Genomic DNA, 24,198 nt, shown 5'->3' with positions numbered 1-24,198 from the left:
ACTCTCTGAAAACAAGTTACTGAGTAAATCTTACTAAAAAAGTATAAAGGCACAACTATTTTTTCTGATTTATTGGCAACAATAAACAACAGTGTTTGTATTTTTCTATAACTGATACGACGATCGTCTAGCATATGTTACGTTAACATAGGTATGTTATATGTATTATTTAACAGTGCGTGCAAAACTAGTTTGATAAGAGCATTGATGTCTGCCTGATACGTTTTCGTAACAACAATTACATTTTATTCTCACTTTGCAGTCGTTGATTAAGAGACCGATTTTACTTTCTTTTACATCCTCTCTAATATGTTATGCCATACAATTTACGGACATCTGTGGATATGAGAAATTGCTTCTGTGCTCTTTTTTACTTTCTCTTTTGAAAAAATCAATCACGTTGCACTGGCTAAACAAAATGTTAAAAACTAAGTTCAAAATAGTCAGTTCGATAAGAAAACCATAGAAGAAAGTTAAATTGGAATTGTTAAGTTTTGTCAAGTTAAAATAAATATTACGGTTAATCATTTCAATTGATTATCAACAAAGTGTGTCGTAAATCAATGTCAACTTCATGTCTGGATGTAAGTATGTAGTAAATAAAATAAAAAGGTACATTTTTACATTGTTTGTACATGTTGTTTGTGTATTATGTTGTTCAAAGGTCATACATATTTTTGGGAACTCACATATTGTTTGGTTATTGTGTTTTTATCATTTTAAAGCAGTCTCATTCGGTTAGAGCGGGGAAGTAGACATATAGTGAACAGCAAGCGAACTACAATGGAACGTGTTTAAAATGGGTACAAGAAAGAAACAAACAAGTGCACTGAAAATAAATATTTTTAGAGGTTCTTCTGCAGATCTCATTGAACAATGCCATGCCATGTTCGCCTGCCTGTGTAACCTAGGAATGCACAAAAGAGTACGCTAGCGTCGATTATTCTTAATCGCAGTCATAGTTGACACAACTACAATTAAAAATATACACATTGTTTTATAAATATTTTTAAACAATAGGTATGCAATTTTTACTATTTTAGAATACAATTAAAGTTTTAAAATTTAATAAGTGCGGCGCACAGTGTTGCCGCTTCCATACAAATGTGGACAAAAATAGAATGCGAATGAAAAATATCAACTTTGGTCCATATCGGTTCAGATTTGGATATAGCCCCCATATATATCTTTCCCCGATTTTGCTATAACTCGGTCAATTTTAATCGAATATCCATCAAATTAATTATGTGATATTTTCTTAGGCTCCTGAGTAGTTTCAACGATTTTCGTAAAAATCGGTTCAGGTTTGAATATAGCTTCTATATATATCTTTCCCCGATTTTGCTATAAATCGCTCAATTTTTGATGAATAGTCTTCAAATTTAACATAGGACGTTTCCCCAGGCCCCTGTTCAGTTTTACCGATTTTGATTTGATTTCGCAAAAATTGGTACAGATTTGGATATAGCCTCCATATATATTTTTCACCGATTTTGCTATAAATGGGTCAATTTTTGAAAAATAACCTAAGAAAATATCACATATTAAATTTGAAGGCTATTTGATTAAAATTGATCGAGTTATAGCAAAATCGGGGAAAGATATATATGTATATATATATAAGGGCTATATCTAAATCTGAACCGATTGTTGTAAAAATCGGTGTAGCTACTCAGGGGCCTAGGAAAATAACACATACTAAATTTGAAGGCTATTCGATCAAAATTGAACGAGTTGTAGCAAAATCGGGAAAAGGTATACATATATGGGGGCTATATAAAATCTGAACCGATATATCTCAGAAGGTTGCAGGGACGGGCAGAATGTTTTTACACATTGTGATTTGGAAGAGATGTCTAATTAACGGAAAACAGGATCCAAGGTGGCAATAGGTGGCAATCAACAGATCTGCTCTACTAAATATTAAGAATTTTGAATTGTTTTTATCAAATTTAAATGTTGATTTCTTGATAACGGTACATTGCCCATGGACAGTTAATGTCAACTTTTTGTACTAAAACCTTATGTTTATAGCCCACTCATCAAATCCCCATCCAAAACTTTAAATATTTTAAACAAATTTTTCAGAAATGTCGTCTAATTTGCATATGATTATCGCCTTAGATTACCTGGGAAATATTTTTCATATTTAAAGAGCTATAAGTTCATTATGGATGCACATATAGACAAAATTCTTTCAGTCGCCTTGTACCGGATGTATTTACTGTAAGAAAAAAAACATAAACATATGTAAAAGTTAACATCACATTTGTTGATTTTTGTCCACGCGGCAACACTGTCCGGCGCACAGTGGTTCATAAATCGATTTTCCTGGCCAAACCCCAATTTTTTGTTGTCACTGATTGGCAAAGGAAAGCAAACAATTACATAAAAATATTGGAAGGTGCAGGCATGACGTGGTCCTACTGATGAAAAATGTTTTCCTATTTTGGAAAATACGTAATTTTTTAAAATTTCTGTAGAAAGAAACAGCTATTTCTCAGAAACTATAACAGATATTGTGTTAATTGTTTTTTTGTTAGGAAGGTAGGATTGTTGGCTTTAAGAGAGTTTACATGAAGTGAGCTATTTTATTTTTCCTCAGGTACTTAATTTTAGTGAAATTCAAAGCTTAGTGGAATAGAACTTGGAACAAAGTACCGTTTTCACAGAATGATGCCCGAGAGTGTCCTCTTTCAGCCCATTTATACTTTTGTACCCGCCCGTTTAGCACTTTTTGCGTTTAGCATTTTTTTGCAAGCTCTTTCTAGCAATGACTTTGAATTTTAGTAACTTATTGAAGTTCACTCCAAGATATTTGAAACTATCTTCAAACAGATTACATTACCTAGCAAGAACAGCTTAAGTTCCTTACTCTGTAGCACAACAAAATATTTGCATTTACCAGAAGGGCTACGTAAATATATAGCTTTACTTTTCTATGTATTAATTTTGGAAAGGAATTGACGTGTTCTAAGTGCGCACTCACATCAGGTGATTCACTATGAGCATATAGCAAGGATTCCTTTAGATTCTCCAAATTCGTGAGGAAAATCTGAAATTAAGATATTTTAAAATAGTGACGACAACATGGAACATTGTGGCACACCACAGCTAACACTTTCAGTGAATTTAAAATAAAATGTTTTTATGATCAGCTCTATCTAAAGCCTTTCCTGCATCCACCTACAACCTACTGCGCACCTACGTTCTCTTAAAATTTGAACCACATCAGTAGAAAATTTTAAAAGAACTCTCAAATTTCCTCTTTTGAATCCAAATTGATTTTGTAGAATAACGTCATTTCTTATATCGATACCTTACTTCCTCAACCTCGTATCTTAAAAAATACAAGTTTTCTAGAGAGACAAAAAACGGTTTATCTTTTGATATATCGGTGTTTGGGTAAAAGTGTAAAAGGTAATTATTAGGGAATTAAGTACATCTATGCATATTAGTAGGAATAATATGCTAATAATATGCATGAAACGTATTTTTTGAGACAATTACAACAAAAGTGCATGTGACAAACGCCGAAACATGTATCTTTTTTGGTCTTCTGTCACGCTGCATTGTGAGAATATGGTGATTCTGGTCGTGGTATCTCAAACATACACACACAATCAGTGACGTAGATAATAAATGTCATTATTCCACTTACCACCATAAAGACCGCCTGCATTTTCTATCGCACATTACCCGATGTTGTCACTACCAAGCTATAGAAACACTCGCCTGCGAGCTCGCATTCTTATCGATGAAGTCTAACCGTGCGGGAAGAAATGAACCACGGCCGAGATACCACATGTGAAAGTCGATATCGTGACTTCAAAAAAGTTAGTTTTGCGATAAAATTGGTTGTGATGAAAAAAAAAATATTTTTATTTTTTTGTTTCTATTTTTTATTATTGTAATTACTTTTCCAGCGTACATATGTTTTCAAAGAACTATAACAAAACAAAACAAACAAAAAACAAAAAAGGGTTATGACTTTTTGACATTTTTTCTCAAAAATGATTTCTTGTAGCAGGGATGAATGAACTTTTGCCTAATAATCACTACGCTATCGTTTATTCCATTGAAATATAAAAAAAGTTCAAGCACAAATAGATTTTAAAAATATAATTTTTTGAAAAAAAAATGTATAAATGAAAAAAAAAAATTTCAAAAATTATTTTTTGTTGCACGAATGAATAAATATAAGCCTACTTATAACTATAACAATGTTTATTTCATTCAAATATTGAAAAAGGTCATACACAAACCACTTTGAAAAAATTTTAATTTTTTTTTAATTATATCTTTAAATAAAAGCGTTTACGACATTTTTACGATTCTCAGAATTGAAGAAAATTAGTGAGAAATAAATGTTATGTCAGTTTATTTATCTCATGTGATTCTAAAGTTAATTTTCAATTGTATATCTGCTTACAGTGACTTCAAAAAATTGTCCATAATTTTGATAAATTCAAATTTTAAAAGCATTTTGTGCGTGAGTTTTTTTCACCGAATCACCTTATAATTATGTAATCTTATGGCAAAACTCATCACGCTATGATACAGGGATATGAGGTTGTAAAAAAGTCATAACCTTAGTCTGCATAGGCGATAGAAAGTGTCTGCCCACTAGGGTTATGATTTTTTTCCATTTCATAAATTTTTTCAAAAAATTATATTTTTAAAATCGATTTGTGCGTGAACCTTTTTTTTATTTCAATGGGATAAACAATAGCGTAGTGATTATTAGGCAAAAGTTCATTCATCCCTGCTACAGGAAATCATTTTTGAGAAAAAATGTCAAAAAGTCATAACCCTACTGCCCACGCGATAGTCGTACGCCGCAAAGTGTCTGCATAGGCGATAAAAAGTGTCTGCACACGCGATAGTCATACGCCGTAACGATTGTTTGTGTAAAAAATCAATAATCGCATTTCCATCTTTTTCGCTGACTCTAAGTAGTTATTGAGGACGATCAAAATAAGACTGCAATAAATTTGTTATTGTAACATTCTAAAGTGTCATTCTTTTACAAAAAATGTGATTCGATTGCGATTGCTTTTTGTAGACGCAGTGAGAAACTCGCTTCCAAATGCTATCAGGGAACTATTGCATAGACATTGGGAACCACCGTGGTGCAGTAGTATGCACGTCCGCCTTGCACTCAGATTGTCTGCGATTTAATCAATGATTGTAACATTCTAAAGTGTCATTATTTTACAAAAAATGTGATTCGATTGCGATTGCTTTTTGTAGACGCAGTGAGAAACTCACTTCCAAATGCTATCAGGGAACTATTGCATAGGCATTGGGAGCCACCGTGGTGCAGTAGTATGCACGTCCGCCTTGCACTCAGATTGTCTGCGATTTAATCAATGCAATTCCCCACAGTGCACACTGGTCCCAACCTGCGACAAAAATCGAAAAATCGATATCAGCAAATCTCAGAAAGTTGACATTTACGTATGATCTCTTAAAAACTTTAAAAATATCAGTAAAGTTGTGACTTCTAGCAAGGCTAGCAACTCAAAATTGAAAGGATATTTTTTTCGAAATGGAAATTTTGGTACAAGGTTTTCTAATACTTTTACATAAAAATTTGTGCACATTATTCGCATAAAATGTGCGAATACTTTTATAATACTTTTTTGTGGATTTTTTTCAAAGTCCTAAAAATTGATGTAGAGTTTTACTAACTTCGCCATCCTTCGCCACTCTCCAAATTTTTTGAAGAATGTTCAAAATAGTGTCAATTTTACAAAAAAATTGGTTCCAGCTGCATATTATTGCATTTCCGTGTGTGACATTGAAAATACTGACGATGCCTCTGGTCGTTTCAGTGAATATGCCGTATTTCTGTATTCTCAGTTTCTTCTTTGTTTTGTGTTTTAAATGTTTGTTTGGGTTTTTTCTTTAAAGATTTAGGCATTTTTGTTTTGGGATCTACTTATGAGAGTATTTTTTTACATTTCTGTATTTTTGATATATGTATGATACTACATATAATATGAAAAACAAGCAAAAATGTAAAGTTCGGTCGCACCGAACTTTATTATATCCCCTACCATGAAATATTCTGACCTCAAATGGAATAATTTGTTTCTTTTCCTGTCCACGATGCCAGTCGGAGATGTTTTTGGACCACTAAGAACAAATTACAACCAATTCGAACCGAAACTGTAGATAAAACCCTCAAATTAACTGAAATAGGCAGGAACCGTAATATGAGGGCTATACCGAAACCTGGACCTAAGGCCGTGTTTATATTATAGGCTTTTGCAGGGTTAACCTTCTCATTGAGGATTTATTTGATGTATACGCAAAGGAATTGACATTTGAAACCCTGTGGGTTTGTTAAATCCGGTTATATATAAAAGTACTATAAGGTCACAATTTTTGACGCAGAAGGTTTTTGATCATTGAGAACTCCAAATGGCAAATTACAGCCATTAGGGCCGAAAATGTAGAAAAAAGCTTTAAAATACCTGAAATCGGGTGCTACCGCTACATGGGGGATATCGGAAAAACTGGACCCACATTGATGATTTTTTGGCTAAAGTATTTTTTACTTATTTTTCGCACATACTGAAAAAATCAGAGTGATCCGACTATTATAAATATTTTTGTCGCACCTTACCATACAAGTGGGACCACTGTGCAGTGTAGTGTCGGCTTACATTTCCTCAGTATTTCGACTTCACTAAAAAGTGGTGTCGTAATACACGCAGTTCCAGCTCGGCGATAAGAAGTATGTCCCACATTATTGAGCCAATATTAATTGGCGTGCACTCATTGATAGGAGAAAAGCCCCCCGTTGTCCCTTTGGGGGTATTGTGGAACATATGTTTGTATGTATTCCACTTTTATCCGTTCACTCAATGCCAAATAGTACTTAATTTAGTACCATTTAGTACTTTTCGTATATACTTCTTTATACTTCCAAATCACTTCCTTACATAAACAAAATATCTCAACCGATATTAGCATAACAGTTTTAAAGATTTTAATTTTATTCGTTCACAAAATACCAAATTTTAGTAATTGTCGTAAACTTATTGTTGTAAACCCTTTAATACAACTATTTTGCACTCCGTCCCTGTCCCAATTTTCCGCTCAGAATACTAACTCTACTCGTTCACGTAATACGAAAGGTAAACTTTTTTGTGCATTTTAGTACTTTTTTCTTACGAACACACCTACACTTCAATAGGACTACACACCTGCACTTCCAAGACTAACCCTCAGCCAAAATTTCAAGATCCCAGCTTCCGCCGTTTCACCTGGGCATTCATTGTCAGTCAAACATTATTGCTCAAGTATTAAGATACGAGTTTGAGGCAGTTATGAAAATAGGACTGAATGAGATACGGGAATATATTTTACTAATATTTAGAGAACCGCGACAACATATTGAGATAATAAGTGGTTGCGGGAATGAAACACAAAAATAGCAATCGTTTGATACAAAAAATTCAAAATCGCATTTTTTACGAGGTTGAGGAAGTAAAGCATCGATATGTACATTTAATTTCTTTTAAATGAATTTTTCAAATAATTTTCTTAAATTTGGAAGTAATGATATAGGGCGAAGAGAGTTAATGTCATTATTACCCCTTTGTTTCTGAACCGGAACAATTTTATCAACATTCCACAGACGTGGAAAATAACAGTTAATTAAACAGTTATTATAAACTAGCAGACCCCGGTACGCGTTGCTGGAAAGGAAAGGATTTTAAATTTATCTGTAACCTTTCTTTTCACTTACGAACTTGGCCGGATTTTGTCGTCCATTGATGGTTTATTGGAGTTCTCCCGCTTATTAAGACTTATATCTTTTGCTTTTCATGACTGATGGGCCGCAGAACCTCACCATTTAACGAAATTTGTATACATATCGTTTTTCTTGATCGGGGGCGCAACGACCATTGTCTCGAAAATCAACTTTCAAGCCGATGCACTCATAAGTTTAGCAAATATAGCAATTATAAAACAATAGGCTCCCGAAATTCGTCTACAAATATATAGCATTTTGGACCACGGGACATTCCTGTATATTTTCTGAAAATTGCATGAAATTAGGTTCAGTAGTTGAGCGTGGTCATCAGTTTTCAAGATATAACATATTTAAAAAAGTGGTCGTGGTCCGGTATTTTGGCTCCAAATATGTATACACACAAACCCATTGCCTCCCCAAAATTATGCTGACACCGATATAATCATAAGTTTGGCTTATACATATAGCGTGGCTAGGGGAAAGTACCTCACCTCCTCCGAAATTCATTAAATATACATAACAACGGCTAACCTTGAGCTTTTGCTGCGAATTGCATGGAAATCGTTTCAGTAGTATTGGAGATATAACATATTTAAAAAAGCAGGCGTGGTCCGGTCTTTAGGCCCCAAAGAAGTACCGAGATTGTAGATTAATTCGTAAAGTTTTAAACCGATACATTCTTAGTTTCTGAAAATATAGCGTTTATAAAAATATCGCATAGAGGAGGTATTCCGCAACATCTAGAATTCAATAAAATATGTAGCCTGTTTTCAGGGGCCATCCCTGTACATTCCCTGACAATTTCAAGGTTCAGTTGTTTTTGCAGAAAAAATTTAAATTGAAAATTGAAGAAAGTGAACGTGGTAATATTTTCTTTGCATAAAAACCTAAGTTGGGTTATGGCGGTTGATTTTTATTCATACAGATATGGCGTTTTTTGAATATAGCAGAGGGAAGTACCCCGCCCCATCGAAAGTCATGAAAATACATCTTGTGTTCACCCTGTTCATTCCCTGAAAATTTCAGGAAAATCGGTTAGGTAGTTTTGCAGATGTAACATATTTTAAAAAGTGGGCGTGGTCAAGTCTTTGGCTTCCAAATAAGTAGGTAAGGTCGGAGACACAATCACAATTGTCTCGCAAATTAATTTCCAAACCGATACATTCGTAATTATTGCAAATATAGCATTTTTAAAGAAATAGAGTATAGGGAAAGTAGCCCGCCCCTTCCGAAATTCAACAAAATATCTAGGCTATTATCACCGGGGCCATCCCTGTACATTCTATGACAATTTCAAGAAAATCAGATCAGTAATTTTTGTAGAAAATATTAAAATTGAAAAAGTTGGCGAACATTTCACAAAAAGAATTATACAAATTGGTCCAGCCGTACTTAACTGATGCGAACGATATTTGATTTTTAATTATAAAGATTTTAAATCGTATCGTAAATGTATCTAAGACCACATGTGCAATTTTTTCAAGGAGCGATATCTCTGGAACCGTTGGTCAAAAGATCTGAAGATAAAATGAAAAACCACTTTTTGAAAAAGTGTCCGATTTCACTCAGAAATTCCCATATATTCTAGATCAGCATAAAATTCTAAGTCGATATAGCCATGTCCGTTCGCCGTCCGTCTGTTGAAATGAAGATAGAGGTCCCAATTTTATAAGTTAGTTTTGGACGAAATTCGTTTCAAACAATTTGGAGTCGATTCAGTCCCATCCGTTCATCTGTCTCTCTTACTGTCTAGCTGGCTGGTGCGCACAATAACTCCCGAACGGATCTACCGATCCGAACCAAATTTTAGACTTCGTAATTTTTTGCCTAAACTTAGTTTAATTTCGAATATGGGCTATATCGGTTCACTCCTTGCACACACAAAAAATTGGATAAGTGATATTTAAGAGTCCTATCGAATCGTTTTGATTTTTTCAGCAGATGGTACAATTGCAATGGCAAGTCCATACCTCTAGAGATTATGGCCGAAAAGGTCCAAGAAGCACCTTAAAAACAAGCAAGAAACCTAACTAAAACGGCAAATCCGCAAGATAACTCTCAAGGGGATTTTCTGAATGGTCCAAACTTTGCACATCCTATTATTTCATCCAGTAACGAATCCGGTTGGAATATGGACTATATCAGTCCCGCCCTTTGAGAACCTCCTACACAAAATTTGGGAAAAGTGCAGTTTGAGGACCAGTCTTGGATCTATTTGAATTTTTTGAAGAAGGTTCTTTTCACGGTACCTATTGCAACGGTACAATTTTTCTGAAGTAAGTCTATACTTCCTGAGATAATGGTCCAAAATGTCAAAAAAATAATTCTCAAACTTTTTCAAAAATCAGAAGTTAGCTTACTACAATTGATTTGGTATAGCCTTACATTACGATACCTACAAAATACAATATATACATATATATATATATATATATATATATATATATATATATGTATATATTGTATTTTGTAGGTATCGTAATGTAAGGCTATACCAAATCAATTGTATATATATATATATATATATATATATATATATATATATATTTAGAGAACGATAGATCAATGTGAATTTTTTAATTTTTGGCATATTGTTTAGAAATGTAAAATGTATATAATTGTTCCACAAATATCCCAGTAGGGACGAGGGAGGCGTATCTTATACCAATGGATTCATGTTATGTCATTGATATGTGACGTATTTTTAATCGCCAAATCCGCAAGGCGTGTCCTAGGTTGCCACTTGTAGAGAAGTTTGTCATGGCTGTAATACTCAGGAAATATCGGAGCATTTCAAAGGGGCCAGGCCCGCCCCCCTATTCAGTAACTTTTTAACAACTTTACTCATTGTTTATTTTACAACAATTTCATTTGTTTGTTTTGTAGTTGCTACAAAAACAATAGAATTTTTAACAACTTTTCAATCGATAAAAGTTACAGAATAGGCCTGCTGGGAATCATATCAGGACATTCAGCGTGTAAAGTGGTTGCACATTGCTAATTCCTAGAGGTTGTGGTGTAGGGTATCACATGGTCGGTCCCGTCCGACTATAGCCACGGCGCTCTTGAAACAATTTTAAATGGAAGGAGCTTACACCTCGGAAGTTTTTGCGGATTCTGAAACTACAATGTTTATAGATGAGAAAAATCAAAAAACAAAAAAATCGCCGGAGCGCTTTTTAAATAAATCGCGATTTAAGTTGACATTTGTAGGGGTTGTTTAGGTTTTCACGAATTTGCTTAGAAACCGCAAGTTCTATCAAAAGGGACTAAAGAAAATGTTGTAGCTATGAAAATTCTCTACAAGATTGACCTTTATGGTATTCTCGGCGGTTTTACCGTTTTTGAGATATAGAAGTTCAAATTGGGACAATTCAAATTCAATTCTGTATCGTCCCCTTATAAAACAATGTCATGACTGCAAATTCCCAACTTAAGCTTATATATCTAAAAACATGTTACAACTTAGGATAAGTTACTTAAGCCAGTCTTGTAGAGAATTTTCACAGCTTTAAGATTTTCTCAGGTCCCATATCGATAAGACTTACCGTATTCAAGCAAAATCGCGAAACCCTAACAAAAAAACCTAAAAATGTAAACTGAGCTTCATTATCTCAAAAATGGTACAGGCTGGGAACAAATGGTAAACGCCAATCCTATAGAGAATTTTCACAGCTACAACATTTTGTTTAGCTCCATTTCGATTGGATTTGCGGTTTCCAAGCAAAATCGTGAAAACAAAAAAACCACCTAAAAATGTGAATTTTGACCGCGATTTATTCAAAAATCCCTACAGCGATTTTTTCTTGTTTTTGGATTTTTCTCATCTATGAACACTGCTGTTTGAGAATTCACAAAAAACTTTCCCTGTGTAAGCGGTTTTCATCAAAAGTTAGTTAAGGCGCACCCTTCATGACATTGTTTTGTAAGGGGGTGATACAGTCAGTGCATTGTCCCAATTTGAACTTTTATAACTCAAAAATGGTAAAAACTACGAAAATACCATTAAAGTTGATCTTGTAGAGAATTGTCATAGCTACAACATTTTCTTTAGTCCCATTTTGATAGGACTTGCGGTTTCTAAACAAAATCGTGAAAACCTAAACAACCCTTAAAAATGTTAACTTAAATCGCGATTTATTTAAAAAGCGCTCCGGCGATTTTTTTTGTTTTTGGATTTTTCTCATCTATGAACATTGTAGTTTCAGAATCCGCAAAAACTTCCAAGGTGTAAGCACCTTCCATTTAAATTTGTTTCAAGAGCACCGTATAGCCTTTTCTTACTTCTTTAAATAGAACTTTATAATTTGGTATATAAGTTTCTATAACTCCTAGGATGTATGGTATTGACTATCGGTCCTCTATTTGATATAACCCCCATAGAACGATACCTCCCGATTTTCGGTATTTTGAAGGTTTTAGACTCATGATCACACTAAAATGGCTAAAATTTGGTATTTAGTCTTCATTGGGGGTATAGCACTCTTCACTTGAAAATTTGCGCTTTCATATAGCCCCCATAGAACCGTACATCCCGATTTTCGAAGATAGTGGCCTCAATATCCCGCCACAATGACTGATATTTTGTATATTATACCGTTGTGGGTATAAAACTTTTTACCTGACATTTGTCATATCATAATTTCCTACTAAAATTGTGTACATAGGATTTAGCCGCCTATTTTTAGTTGTCTAGAAAACTTCTCCATCACAAATTATGGACATTGGTACTTTTGAAACAGATATAAACTAGTTATTTCCCATTAGTTCATAATATTTCATATCGGATGATACTTATGTTCGGACAGACAGAACGTATCGCTTATTTACTTGTTAAATAGAGCTTTATTACAGAGATTTATATTTTTGTGATAAATTTTCAATTGCCAGAAGAAAAATTTTAACATGAGGTATGGTAGAGGCTCAAAAAGTTATTAGAAACAATGTACTATTTTATTTTTTTCTTATATATTATATTATAATATGCTAACAAAATTTAATTTATTTTCAGTTTGAAGACGTACGAATCCCCGTACCATGGGGGCATATTTCTGGTCGCTGGTATGGTAATCGCAATGTACGTCCGATTCTGGCGCTTCACGGTTGGCAAGATAATCTGGGAACATGGACACCTTTGTTGCCCTTGTTGCCTAAACATATCAGCTTTTTATGCATTGATTTTCCAGGCCACGGGCATTCTTCTCGTTTGCCCAAGGGTATTATCTATAATGTAATAGACTATGTTCTCATAGTGGGTAGAATAATGAAAGTATACAAATGGGAAAAAGTTTCCCTAATGGGCCATTCGTTGGGCGGCATTGTAGCCTATACTTATGCTTCTCTGCTTCCGGACACCGTTGATTTGTTAATACAAATCGACATTATTAAAACTCCGTATCGTAGTCCAGACGAAACACTCAAACGCTATGAGATTCAAGCCGAAAAACTCTTGATAGCCGATGAACGATACGATGACACCAAAGAACCTCCCGTGTATACTTTAGAAGAACTTGAAGAAGTTCTTCATCGCGGATCTGGCAATTCCATAGATAAGGACAAATGTAAATATTTAATTGAACGCGGTTGTGCCATGTCCCAGCGGCAACCTGACAAGTTGTATATTTCAAGAGATCCCAAAGTAAAATTCTACACTGAGTTTGTACTGCACAATAGTTATATTGAGGATTTTGCCAAACGTACCACCAATATTAATCATTTGGTCATTAGGGGAACCAAATCTCCATACTTGAAAGATTCATTTGAATTAGTGGACAATATGAAGAAATTTAATCCAAATTTTAGATTCTATGAAGTTGAAGGTAGCCATCACATCCACTTGAATAAACCAGATGAGTTAGCTAATATAATAGGACCATTTATTTCTGATTGTAGACCCGAAAACGAAATTAAAGAAACTAGAAGTAAATTGTAATAAAGGAATACTAATATAGAATTCATTTTTTATATTTTAATGGATTTATATCCAATGAAATGTGGACCATGAAGGTAAGTACTTTCCCTGAATGAATAAAGTAGCACCAATGACAAAAATGGTACACCCCCAGCAAAAAAAAAGGGGATTTAAGTACTTCTTGGTAGACGTAACTACTATCAAAACCCCCTACTAACACATGATTTTAACAAGGGCATGTCGCTCTGAATTACTAGATATTCTATAACCACTAGAATAACTAGTTATTCTATGGCCACTGGAAGTTAAAAATTAGCTAAGAACGTACATATTGTTCATTTACTCAAAGTGTGACACATCTCGAGTTTCGAGAAAAATGCGTTTTAACTTGGCAGTTAAAGTTTGACTTCCCAACTTGAAAAGATCAAGAGTGATTTGAAGTGTTTTAGTACTTCATAAACTCAAAAATCGTTTTTGTTGAATTATGCCAAACTCGTAGTAAATAAGCTTTAATTCGTAAAGTTTTAGAGATATCAGAGAAAAAAAATTTTTGAGTTATGTAACTCTTTGAGTAAATTAGCGATACGTTCTATATAAAGAACACTTCATACTTTTATTTTATTTTGCTCTCTGGTGGATTTGATCATGCGAACTTCTGATTTGTAGCGGAACACACTACACACTGTGCAAGGGTGCATTAAGGGTTGTTTAAAAAAACAATTCGCGTGCCGACGGTGAGCGTTGAACACACAACCCTAGAATTTTTAGTCGGAAACACCGTACTCATTACTTAGTAAGTGGTGAAGTAAAACATTTTACCTTGTTACATTACTTTGTAATGGGTTACATAATGACTAACGGATCCGAATTTTTGCTGGACTGCAAATAAATTTGTACAAAAAACAAAAATGAATAAACAAAATTAAAAGCGAAATGAATTAGAAATGACTCGTTTTTGGAAATAAAATGCATCAATTTAAATTCACATATGCAAATTTGCAGTGTCGTACGTATAAATAGGGGCTCCATATGGCGAAAGTTATCTACCAACATCTAATATGCCTGATGATGTTAACCCTCTCATCCCCAATTTTTTTCCTTGCGGTAATAGTTATTTTGAAAACATATAATTAAAGTATATGACAAAACTGAGTAATAACATAAATTTCGGAGCGTAACTCCCCCGTTTCGGAAGATACAGTACATGATTTCTGAAATTTATTTGGTCATTATTTTGTGGAATTGTGTAAATAAAAATGTTTTAATCGTTCAGGAGTTTTTTGGTATTACTTTTGGAGAATCAAAACTAAAATTTAACATAAAGCTCATATATCATACACAACGAATTTTAATTTGCTCTGGAGTGCTAGACTTCACACTGAATAATGCACCGTAGTTCTGTTGATCGAGGCAGAACCGATATTTTTTGTTGTTACAAGGTTAAACAGCCTCCTGTGTATACTTTTGATAAAGATTCAAAGCAGAATATGCAAAATAGCGGTACTTAGACACTCATAAAGACAATTTTGCATATATGCAACATCGGGGTTGAGAGAGTTAACTTAACCAGTTAACGAAACGATCGTCGCATAGCGGTTGATGTGTAGAACTTCGCTAGATATAAGTTTTTCAATAGAATCTCTTTGAATTAATTAAAATCTCACAAATAATATAAGGATTTTGTGCAGACATTTCGTAGACATGTAAGTATAAATTGCCTTTTTATCTTGGAGTAGCAAGAAATATTTTAGAAACACTGGAGCAATTTAAAATAAAATATAATTTAAAAAAAAAATGAAGTGTCAGTGTTTTATTTAGAAATGCACTTAAAACTAGGAAATAATTTGTCGCTTAGCCTCAATAAATATATTCTTTCTCATGATGGAATCTCTCAAATAAAACGCTTGCCGTTTAATTTTGCCACTATTTATAATTTAAATGCAAGCGTTTTAGTTGAGAGATTGCATCATGAGAAAGAATATATTTATTGAGGCTAAGCGACAAATTATTTCCTAGTTTTAAGTATATTTCTAAATAAAACACTGAAACTTAATTTTTTTAAATTATATTTTATTTTTAACTTTTTAATAAATACATTTTTTTGACCACTGAGAACAAAGTTATAGTCAATTTAGGCCGAAAATTTAGATAAAAACTTTAATATGCCTGAAATCGTGTAGTACCGTTATATAAAGGCTATACCAAAACCTGGACTTATGTCCATAATTTTTGGTGGGGAAGTTTCTGTACCATTGGGGACACCAAATGCCAAGTTACATCCAATTCTGGCTAAAAATGAAGATAAAATCCTTAAAACACTTGAAATCGGGTGGTACCACTATATGGGGGCTATACCAAAACCTGGACCTATGTTAACAATTTTTGGTGGGGAAATGTCTGTATCATTGGAAATGCCAAATGCCAAACGACAGCTAATTCGGACAAAAATGAAGATAAAATCCTCAAAATACCTGAAATCGGGTGGTATCGCTATATGGGGGCTGTAGGAAAAATTGGGCATATATTCATGTATTGTCATCCAAATTTGAAAAGTGTGCAAAGTTTCAGTTCGATTGGTCAACTGCAACTGTGCGGAAAATGAGTTACCAGAGTTGAAATGCAAGTTAAATAAAACACCGTAAAAACACTGTAAAAATGGTAAAAATGGACCGATATTGGTTTTTGATTTCATATTCATGTATTGTCATCCAAATCTGAAAAGTGTGAAAAGTTTTAGACTGATTGGTCAACTGCAACTGTGTCAAAATTGAGTTACCAGATTTGAAATGCAATTTAAATAAAACACCGTTAAACACTGTAAAATGGACCAATCTTTGTTTTAATTTAATATTCATGTAATGTCATCCAAATCTGTAAAGTGTGCAAAGTTTTAGTCCGATTGGTCAACTGCAACTGTGTCAAAATTGAGTTACTAGATTTGAAATGCACTTTAAATAAAACACCGTAAAAACACTATAAAAATGGTAAAAATGGACCAATATTGGTTTTGATTTCATATTCATGTATTGTCATCCAAATCTGAAAAGTGTGAAAAGTTTTAGTCTGATTGGTCAACTGCAACTGTGTCAAAATTGAGTTACCAGATTTGAACTAAACGGACCAAAGCAAGTTAAATAAAACACTGTAAAAACGAAGAGACCCAAAGAAACCAAAGGTATTTCCGTTTTCCATTGACCTCATAAATACAGAATTTTTGCATCAAAACCTTTGAAAGTATTTCGTGTAGCACACTGTTACATTCCAAATTTCAGGATTCTAAATTTCAACACATAATACCAAATTTTACCAAATTTAGTACTTTTCGTACCACTATCTTCTACTCAATCAGCGACCCTGATTCCAAATCTTTCTCTCTTAATAGTTTTCATGGAATTTCTAAAACCAAGCTTTTTTTCACACCTCCGCACACTGGTCGAAACTAATGATCTAACGGCGCGAAAGTCAAAAAATCAAACTATAAAATTGTGAAATGTTTTTCATTGTATCCATTTCAGACACTCTGGTGACTAATATTTTGTTTTTTTTACTTTGTTGTTGTTGTAAAAAATCTCTCAGCTATTTACTATACTTCACTTCGCTGCATCAGAATTTAAGAAAATTGTTGCAAAATATCTAACTTCATATTTGCTTAATTGTTAAATAAATTCTTAATAAAACTAAACATAGTTTATTTTTAGTTAATAGAGGAGGGTGTAAATTATATGAAAAAAATAGTTTGGGGCCTGGAGGTACATAGTTAAATATCTAGAAACCCTAAGTACCAAATTGCAACTAATTTGGAAGTAAAGGATTGTTAAAATCTTAAAAATACCGAATATCAGCCCCATATAACGGGCTATACCAAAATATTAGCCGAAGTTGTTCATATTTAGTCCATTATTACCTACGGAAACATACTATGTTTATGCAAAATTTCAGAAACATATCTCCATTCATTTGCATGTTATTAATTTCGCGCCGCTAGATCATCGATTTCGACCACTGTGCTCCGGTCCAAGAGTGGTCCTAACCCAAAATGTCAAAAATTAAAATTTATTTAATTCTTCCTTCAGTTCTTACTGAAAATTGGACTGTACTGAGAAAGGATTCCAAGAATTTTTGTTTCTTGAAATGATATTATTGAAATATAATTTTTGGGAGCCATCCTGTACATAAGAAGAAATCCACGACAAAAGTGTAGTTGGAAAGCCCATTATATGAAATTTGTGTAGCAATAACTTATACCCGACCGTGTCAAATGCCTTGCTAAAGTCAGTGTAAATTACATCTGTTTGATGTTTTAGAGAAAATCCACTATGAATATGGCAAGTCGATTCCAATACGTTTGTTAAAGTTGTCTCCCTTTTACAATAATTGGTGATACAAAATTAATTATATTACGTGATTCCAAAAGTTCAAAAAGTTTTGGGATTGCGCTGTTTTGCATTGCCCCTATAATTTTCAACGATAGATTTATACAAGGAAATAATAAAAGTAGATTTCCAGAGCATGAATCAATTCCACATCACTATATACAAATTTTACCAATATACTAAAATCTACAACGCATATTACATAAATTACTTATATTGTATGTAACCAAAACATCTGGAGGTTGAACGCATTATTTCACACATACATACATATGTATGTATGCATATGTGTTTATGTTTATGAATGCAAGTCAGTACCCTTCTGAGGAAGACTTCATTCATTCACACATTTTACGATACTTTTTTGTAGTTGTTGGCATACTTCTACATATTCTGTAAAGTTTGTTCGAAAGTTAGTATAAGTTTACCACTTGACAGGAAAATTGCATTTGAAATATTCCTATTTCTAAGTTTTAACATCTTCTAAGTTTTGTTTTTACAATAGAAAAAGTTTCCACATATACAGATGTATGTACATATGCTAAACAGTCAATAACAAAGCACGCACATACGGTGTTCAAAAGGGTGAAAGTGTTCAGGTCAGTAGAGTATAACTACAAAAAGGTTTAGATTTCTCCGACAAAAAAAGTAGTAGCCCAAAAAATACTAAATAATTATACCCACCAAAAAATCCTTACTAAATAATGGGTTTTTATAGTACTTTTTGGAAATCGTAACCACTTACAAAACCACCTATAGACTAACCCATTATCTTAACAAGAGCATGTCGCACTGAATTACTAGTTATTCTATGATCGCTGGAATAACTAGTTATTCTGTGACCACTAGAAGTTAAGAAATAAGCTAAACAAATTCTATTTTTAGAACAGTTTAGGTGCAATTTGTATTCAATTTGAACACACTTCATATTTTTATTTTATTTTATTTCACTCTATGCTGGATTTGATCATGCAAACTTCTGATTTGTAAACGAACACACTACACAATATGCCACGCGTACGAACATTGACGTTTGTTTAACTGAGCGTTAAACACACAACCCTAGGATTTGTAGTCGGACACACACGCTCTGTGCCACCGTACTCATAATTTAGTACGGAGTACTATAAGTAGTTATTTTTGTTAACATTACTTTGTAATGGGTTACATAATGACTAACGGATCCGAATTTTTGCTGGGTAGCCATTGGGTTACCAATGCGGTTAAACCCTTTAAAATACTCAAAATTGGGCGGTACCCTCTATGGTTGCTAAGCGTGGACCGATACAGCGCATTTTCCATGCCAACAACCTTTTGCATACATGACAACACATTTAATGGTATGAGGAACTAGAAAAGTTTCCGGCCTAGGCAGGAAATTTACTTGGGAACATTTTCGTCCAATAATTTGTCACAATTTTCGATGTGGATAATCACGACAAGAATGCATTGATCAAATTAAATCTATGTGTGTCGAGAAAGTACCATTTTATAGCACTATGAAAAACTGGTTTAATGAATTCAATAGTTGGTGACACTCGCTAAAAAAAAGAAGGTGGCGAGGGCCCGCAAAAATGGGGTTTTCTCGTTAGGTCCAGCACAATTTGAAAATTGCTCCAAAAAGGCTCTTGTCTATTGGTGCAAAGAAATTGTGTATAAATGCGATCGCTGTGCTTCAAACGACGTTTATAAGATCGTCACAGACGACAAATCTCGGATCTATGCGTATGAGCCCGAAACAAAACGGCGATCGACCGTGTGGGTCTTCAAAGGCGAACCAAATCCTAGGATAAATGTTCATGGAAGAAGCACATCGAAGCAAATGGTCGCTGTTTCTTCGGCAAAACTGACCATTCTGAGTGGTACACTACAATTTGTTTGCCTGAAGTCTTTGGAGAAAGTCGAAAACGAACAAGACGAAACGTATAATTGTGTACCATGCAGGGTTTAAAAGCCAGCATTTAAAAACATTAGCATTACACTTCAACTGCTACACAATATTGACACACACGGCTAAATAAGCAACCGAACGCATACATATTTATTTTTGTACATTTTTGCTTATTTCGTTTTTTACGCGTAATCTTTTTTTCGTTAGGCATAATCGACAACCACGCTATATATTTAGCAGTCGGCTGACCATTCGTCGTAACGAATTAGCAACACAGTGTGTTTTTGTGATTAGAGTTGCCAACGCAGTATGCGTCCATCATATGGTAGGACCTAAAGAATACTAATTATTATTGTTTAAAAATAAAAAATAAATACATATATTGAACGGCTTCACCAAGAATTCACATGACCTTTGAATGAACAATTGAAATAAATTATATCGTAATTTTTAATGCATTACACTGGTAACCTTGATCTCAAAAACAATTGTTTGCTGAAAACCTGGCTAAGCCGTTGAAATTTTGTTGCTTATTCTCTTTTCTGATATCTGTTGATCATGTGTGCTGCAAAATATGAGTACGCGTGTCCGTTGCTGTTTTATTATAGCGACAATATCAAATAGCATCAGCATCGCTAGCAATATTTTTGTGAAATTTGTTGCTACATGTTGTCATTGTTCATTGTTGCTAAACCTATTTCGAAGAAATTTTAGCAGGCAAAGCTGCAAATATTCAGTGCTTTTGCTAATATGGCGTTAGCATTTTAAACCGTGGTACCATGGCAATGCGACCTCTCACACATCGATTCAAAACAGTGCATTTTTGACCAGACAAAACGTTGAATTGATGGGTCATTCGATGTACAGCCCGGACGTGGCACCCACTGACTTCTTTTTATTCCCTTAAATCAGGAATATAGGTGTGGTCCACGATTTTCGTCGCCAGAAGATTCTGATGAAGCGTATCGTATCTAAAGCTCAGTATCAGGTTTCCGCTCGGAATACTATAACACCTTTGCATAATGTTCCCTCTTTATACCCTCCACCATAAAATGGAGGTTAAAATTAAATTGTTCATTCCGTTTGTAACACATCGAAATATTTGTTGGAGACCTTATAAGGTATTTATATATTCTTGATCAGCATAAAATTCAAGTGTTTTTAACCATGTCTGTTTGTATTTCCGTCTCTTGAAATCAAGATATAGCTCGCAATTTTTAAGATAGATCTTTATAATTTGATACAGAAGTTTCTATTACACCAAGGATATTTGGTATTGAAAATAGGCTATACCGGTTCACGTTTTGATACAGACCCCATACAGCGGTACCTCCCGATTTTCGGTATTTTGAAGGTTGTGGACTCAATATCCCGCTGAAATGGCTGAAAGGTGGTATTTAGTTTTCGTTGAGGATATACGTCTTCACACCTGAAAATTGTCGGTACGGGTCCACGTCCTCAGATAGCCCTCATAGATCGGGACCTCCCGATTTTCGCTATTTCGGAAATTGTGGTCTCAATATCTCACCGAAATGGCTGTAATTTGGTATTTAGTTTTCAATGGGGGTATAAAATATATCAGAAGAGAATTATCAGTACAGGTTCACGTCTTCATGTAGCCCTCATAGAAAAGTACTTTCCGATTTTCGGTATTTTTAATGTTGGAACCACATTTTCTCACCGAAATCGGTAAAATTAAGTATTTAGTCTTCTTTGGGCTAAACGAACTATCCTCCGGAAGTTTATTAGTATAGATCCTAGTTTTGATATATGTAGCTCACTTATAACAATACCTACCGATTTTCGATATTTTGAAGGTTTTAGGCATATCAACCCATCGAAATGACTCAAATTTGCTACTTAGTCTTTCTTGGAGAAAAAAAAATTCCCCGGAAATTTGTCCGCCTAGGTCGCCGTTTTGATATAGCCCCCACAGAGCAGTAGCTCTCGATTTTCGGTATTTTGAAGGTTTTATCCGGATTATCATACAGGAATATAAAAAATTCGGTATGTTGTCTTCGTTGGGGATATACAGCATTCCTGCAAAGAATTATCGGTAAAGATCAAAATACACAAATAAAACCAATTCTGTGGTCAAATGGTACTAATACCTAAAATATTCCTTAATGGGTTATGGCCACTCGCAAATTTTTAAAAAATCTAAATATTTTTAATTAATTAATTGAATTAATCGAGCTAACATGGCCTAAGGAGTTTCTATTGAAAAATGAATTGATGTGAAGTACCACACACCCAACCAATATGCTACGATCGTTTCTCTGGTGGTTTAAGTCAGCTCATCAGGCATATTTGAATGCTAATGGCTAGAAGACAAAGGCTGTTTTTGATAACAACTTTTTATACAATCATTTTTACAAATTTGTGGATATGAAGTATTTTTTGAAGTCTTTTGCTTTATCACCTATATATAGCCAATTTTCAATACTAAAAATTGTATCCACCTACTCCAATATCTTCGGACACAAGAGTGATTCCCACTGTCGGACGCACATGCCTAAATGGGTTTAGATTTGAATTTGCAGTGCTTGTGTGCATTATGTTAAACACTGTATATTAATGTGTTTGAAAATAAATATGAATGGTATGCACGATTACGAGGGAAACTAAAACAGTTTCTGGCCTAGGTAACAGGCAGTGTTGCCGGATGCGATATAATTTTGATTTGGAAATTTTGACAGTTTTTAGCATAAACGTACTCAGGACAGTTTGACATACGATCATGTGTTGTGATGTTCTCAGGGACGTGTAAAAGCCGCTTTGCAAAAAAAAATGGAATTTACTTGTGAATATTTCGAATATTCAAATTCAGGATTTTTATGTCGATAAAGGACCTATTTTTGATTGTAAATATTCGCGTTTTCATTGTTAGTCCAGAAACTTTTTTAGTTACCCTCGTATAGGCATATTCTATCAAAAGTAATATAAACAGCATTGTAGTACTTTTCTAAGTGTTCTACTTACGTGGTTACTTATCATATACATATGTACACAAACGTGTGGATGTTCTCATTAAGCTGTCTTTGTTCCTTGAAAGAATAAACGGAAAACAAATAACAAAAGACTTAGTCGGCGGGTGTGTTTTCTTCATCATCCATCCGATATCATTTTTATACACTTTTTATATAGCAAAAAAAAAAAATAAATGTGCCTCATCGAAATAATGGATTTTGCCGAAGTATGTTTGAACGAAATTTCATTCATGGCAAAGCCCAGGACTTTTCTTGGTTCCTCTCTCATCTCAAGTGGACACCGACATACCCGTGGTGTCACCTGGGCAGCTGCCTTTAACACACGTTAAAGGTAGTGAGCTAACATGCGCAGCGCGTTCATCCGTTCATCCATAAGAACGTTAAAAACTTTGGTTTGGGCGTCGGATTAGTAACCTTCCCCTAAAGTTGACGAACCCCGCAAACGTTTTAAGGACCATGATCTGCGAATCTGCACCTGGAATGTTCGCACTCTTTATAGAGAAGGTGCAGTTTAGGCGTTGGTACTTGAAAAGTACAAGACCGACTTTACTGCCATACAGGAAATACGGTGGAATGGGAAAAGCATCACAACAACACCTAAATGTGACGCAATGTATTATATAGCTGCAGTGTGATGGCATGAGTTCACCCCAGTGAATGAAAGACTAGTTAACATTCAATTAAAAGCCAAAATCTGAAGAAAAGGACGAACATAACAAAGATGTATTTTAGTAGCGCTTAGAAGAAACTAGGCGATTTTAATGCCAAATTGAAAAGGAGAATATCTTTGGCCTAACAGTCGGGAAATTCAGTCTCCACAGTGAAACATCTGACAATGGTATGAGGCTGATAGACTTTTGCAGGTGCAAAAAACATTGTAGTTAGCAGTACCAGATTTAAGCATCTAGATATTCATAATGGTACCTGGCTGTCTCCAGATCAAAGAACAAGTAATCCAATTGATCATGTTGTGATAGATGGAAGACATTCATCGAGCGTGTTGGATGAACGATCGTTCCGAGGACCCTATACATTGTTGCAGCAAAGGTACGTACGTACGTCTAAACGTTGAAAATGAAGCACGAACAGATACAACGCGGAAGTTGGACATCGGTAGGCTGCAAACGGAACGGATAGCCACAGCATATTCCACTCAACTAGCCCAATTGCTTAATGAAAGCACTTCTCGTACCAGAGACCTCCACCATGGAACCCATGGTTGACCAGGAGTGTCGTGCTGCTACCGAAGAGAAAAATGCGTC

General features: G+C 34.4%; 1 protein-coding gene across 1 annotated transcript; it reads left to right on the top strand.

Annotated features, from left to right (window-relative positions):
• The first annotated feature begins 421 nt into the window (after positions 1-421).
• On the top strand, positions 422-13,725 carry LOC141404389 (probable serine hydrolase). Its single transcript, XM_073987967.1, has 2 exons — positions 422-584; positions 12,783-13,725. The coding sequence occupies exons 1-2, from the start codon at positions 564-566 to the stop codon at positions 13,701-13,703; spliced, it is 942 nt and encodes a 313-aa protein (XP_073844068.1). The 5' UTR covers positions 422-563; the 3' UTR covers positions 13,704-13,725.
• Positions 13,726-24,198: the final 10,473 nt, after the last annotated feature.

This window comes from Musca autumnalis, unplaced genomic scaffold, assembly GCF_047663935.1.
Source record: "Musca autumnalis isolate F117 unplaced genomic scaffold, ASM4766393v1 scaffold_4, whole genome shotgun sequence".
In the NCBI taxonomy this organism is placed as follows: Eukaryota; Metazoa; Arthropoda; class Insecta; order Diptera; family Muscidae; genus Musca; species Musca autumnalis.
The sequence above is the reverse complement of the archived record's forward strand: the minus strand, read 5'-3'. Positions and strand labels throughout refer to the sequence as shown.

Coding starts and splice junctions, on each gene's coding strand:
- LOC141404389 (XM_073987967.1), top strand. CDS start 564: ATGTCAACTTCATGTCTGGAT. Junction 585..12,782: donor TGTCAACTTCATGTCTGGAT/GTAAGTATGTAG, acceptor ATTTATTTTCAG/TTTGAAGACGTACGAATCCC.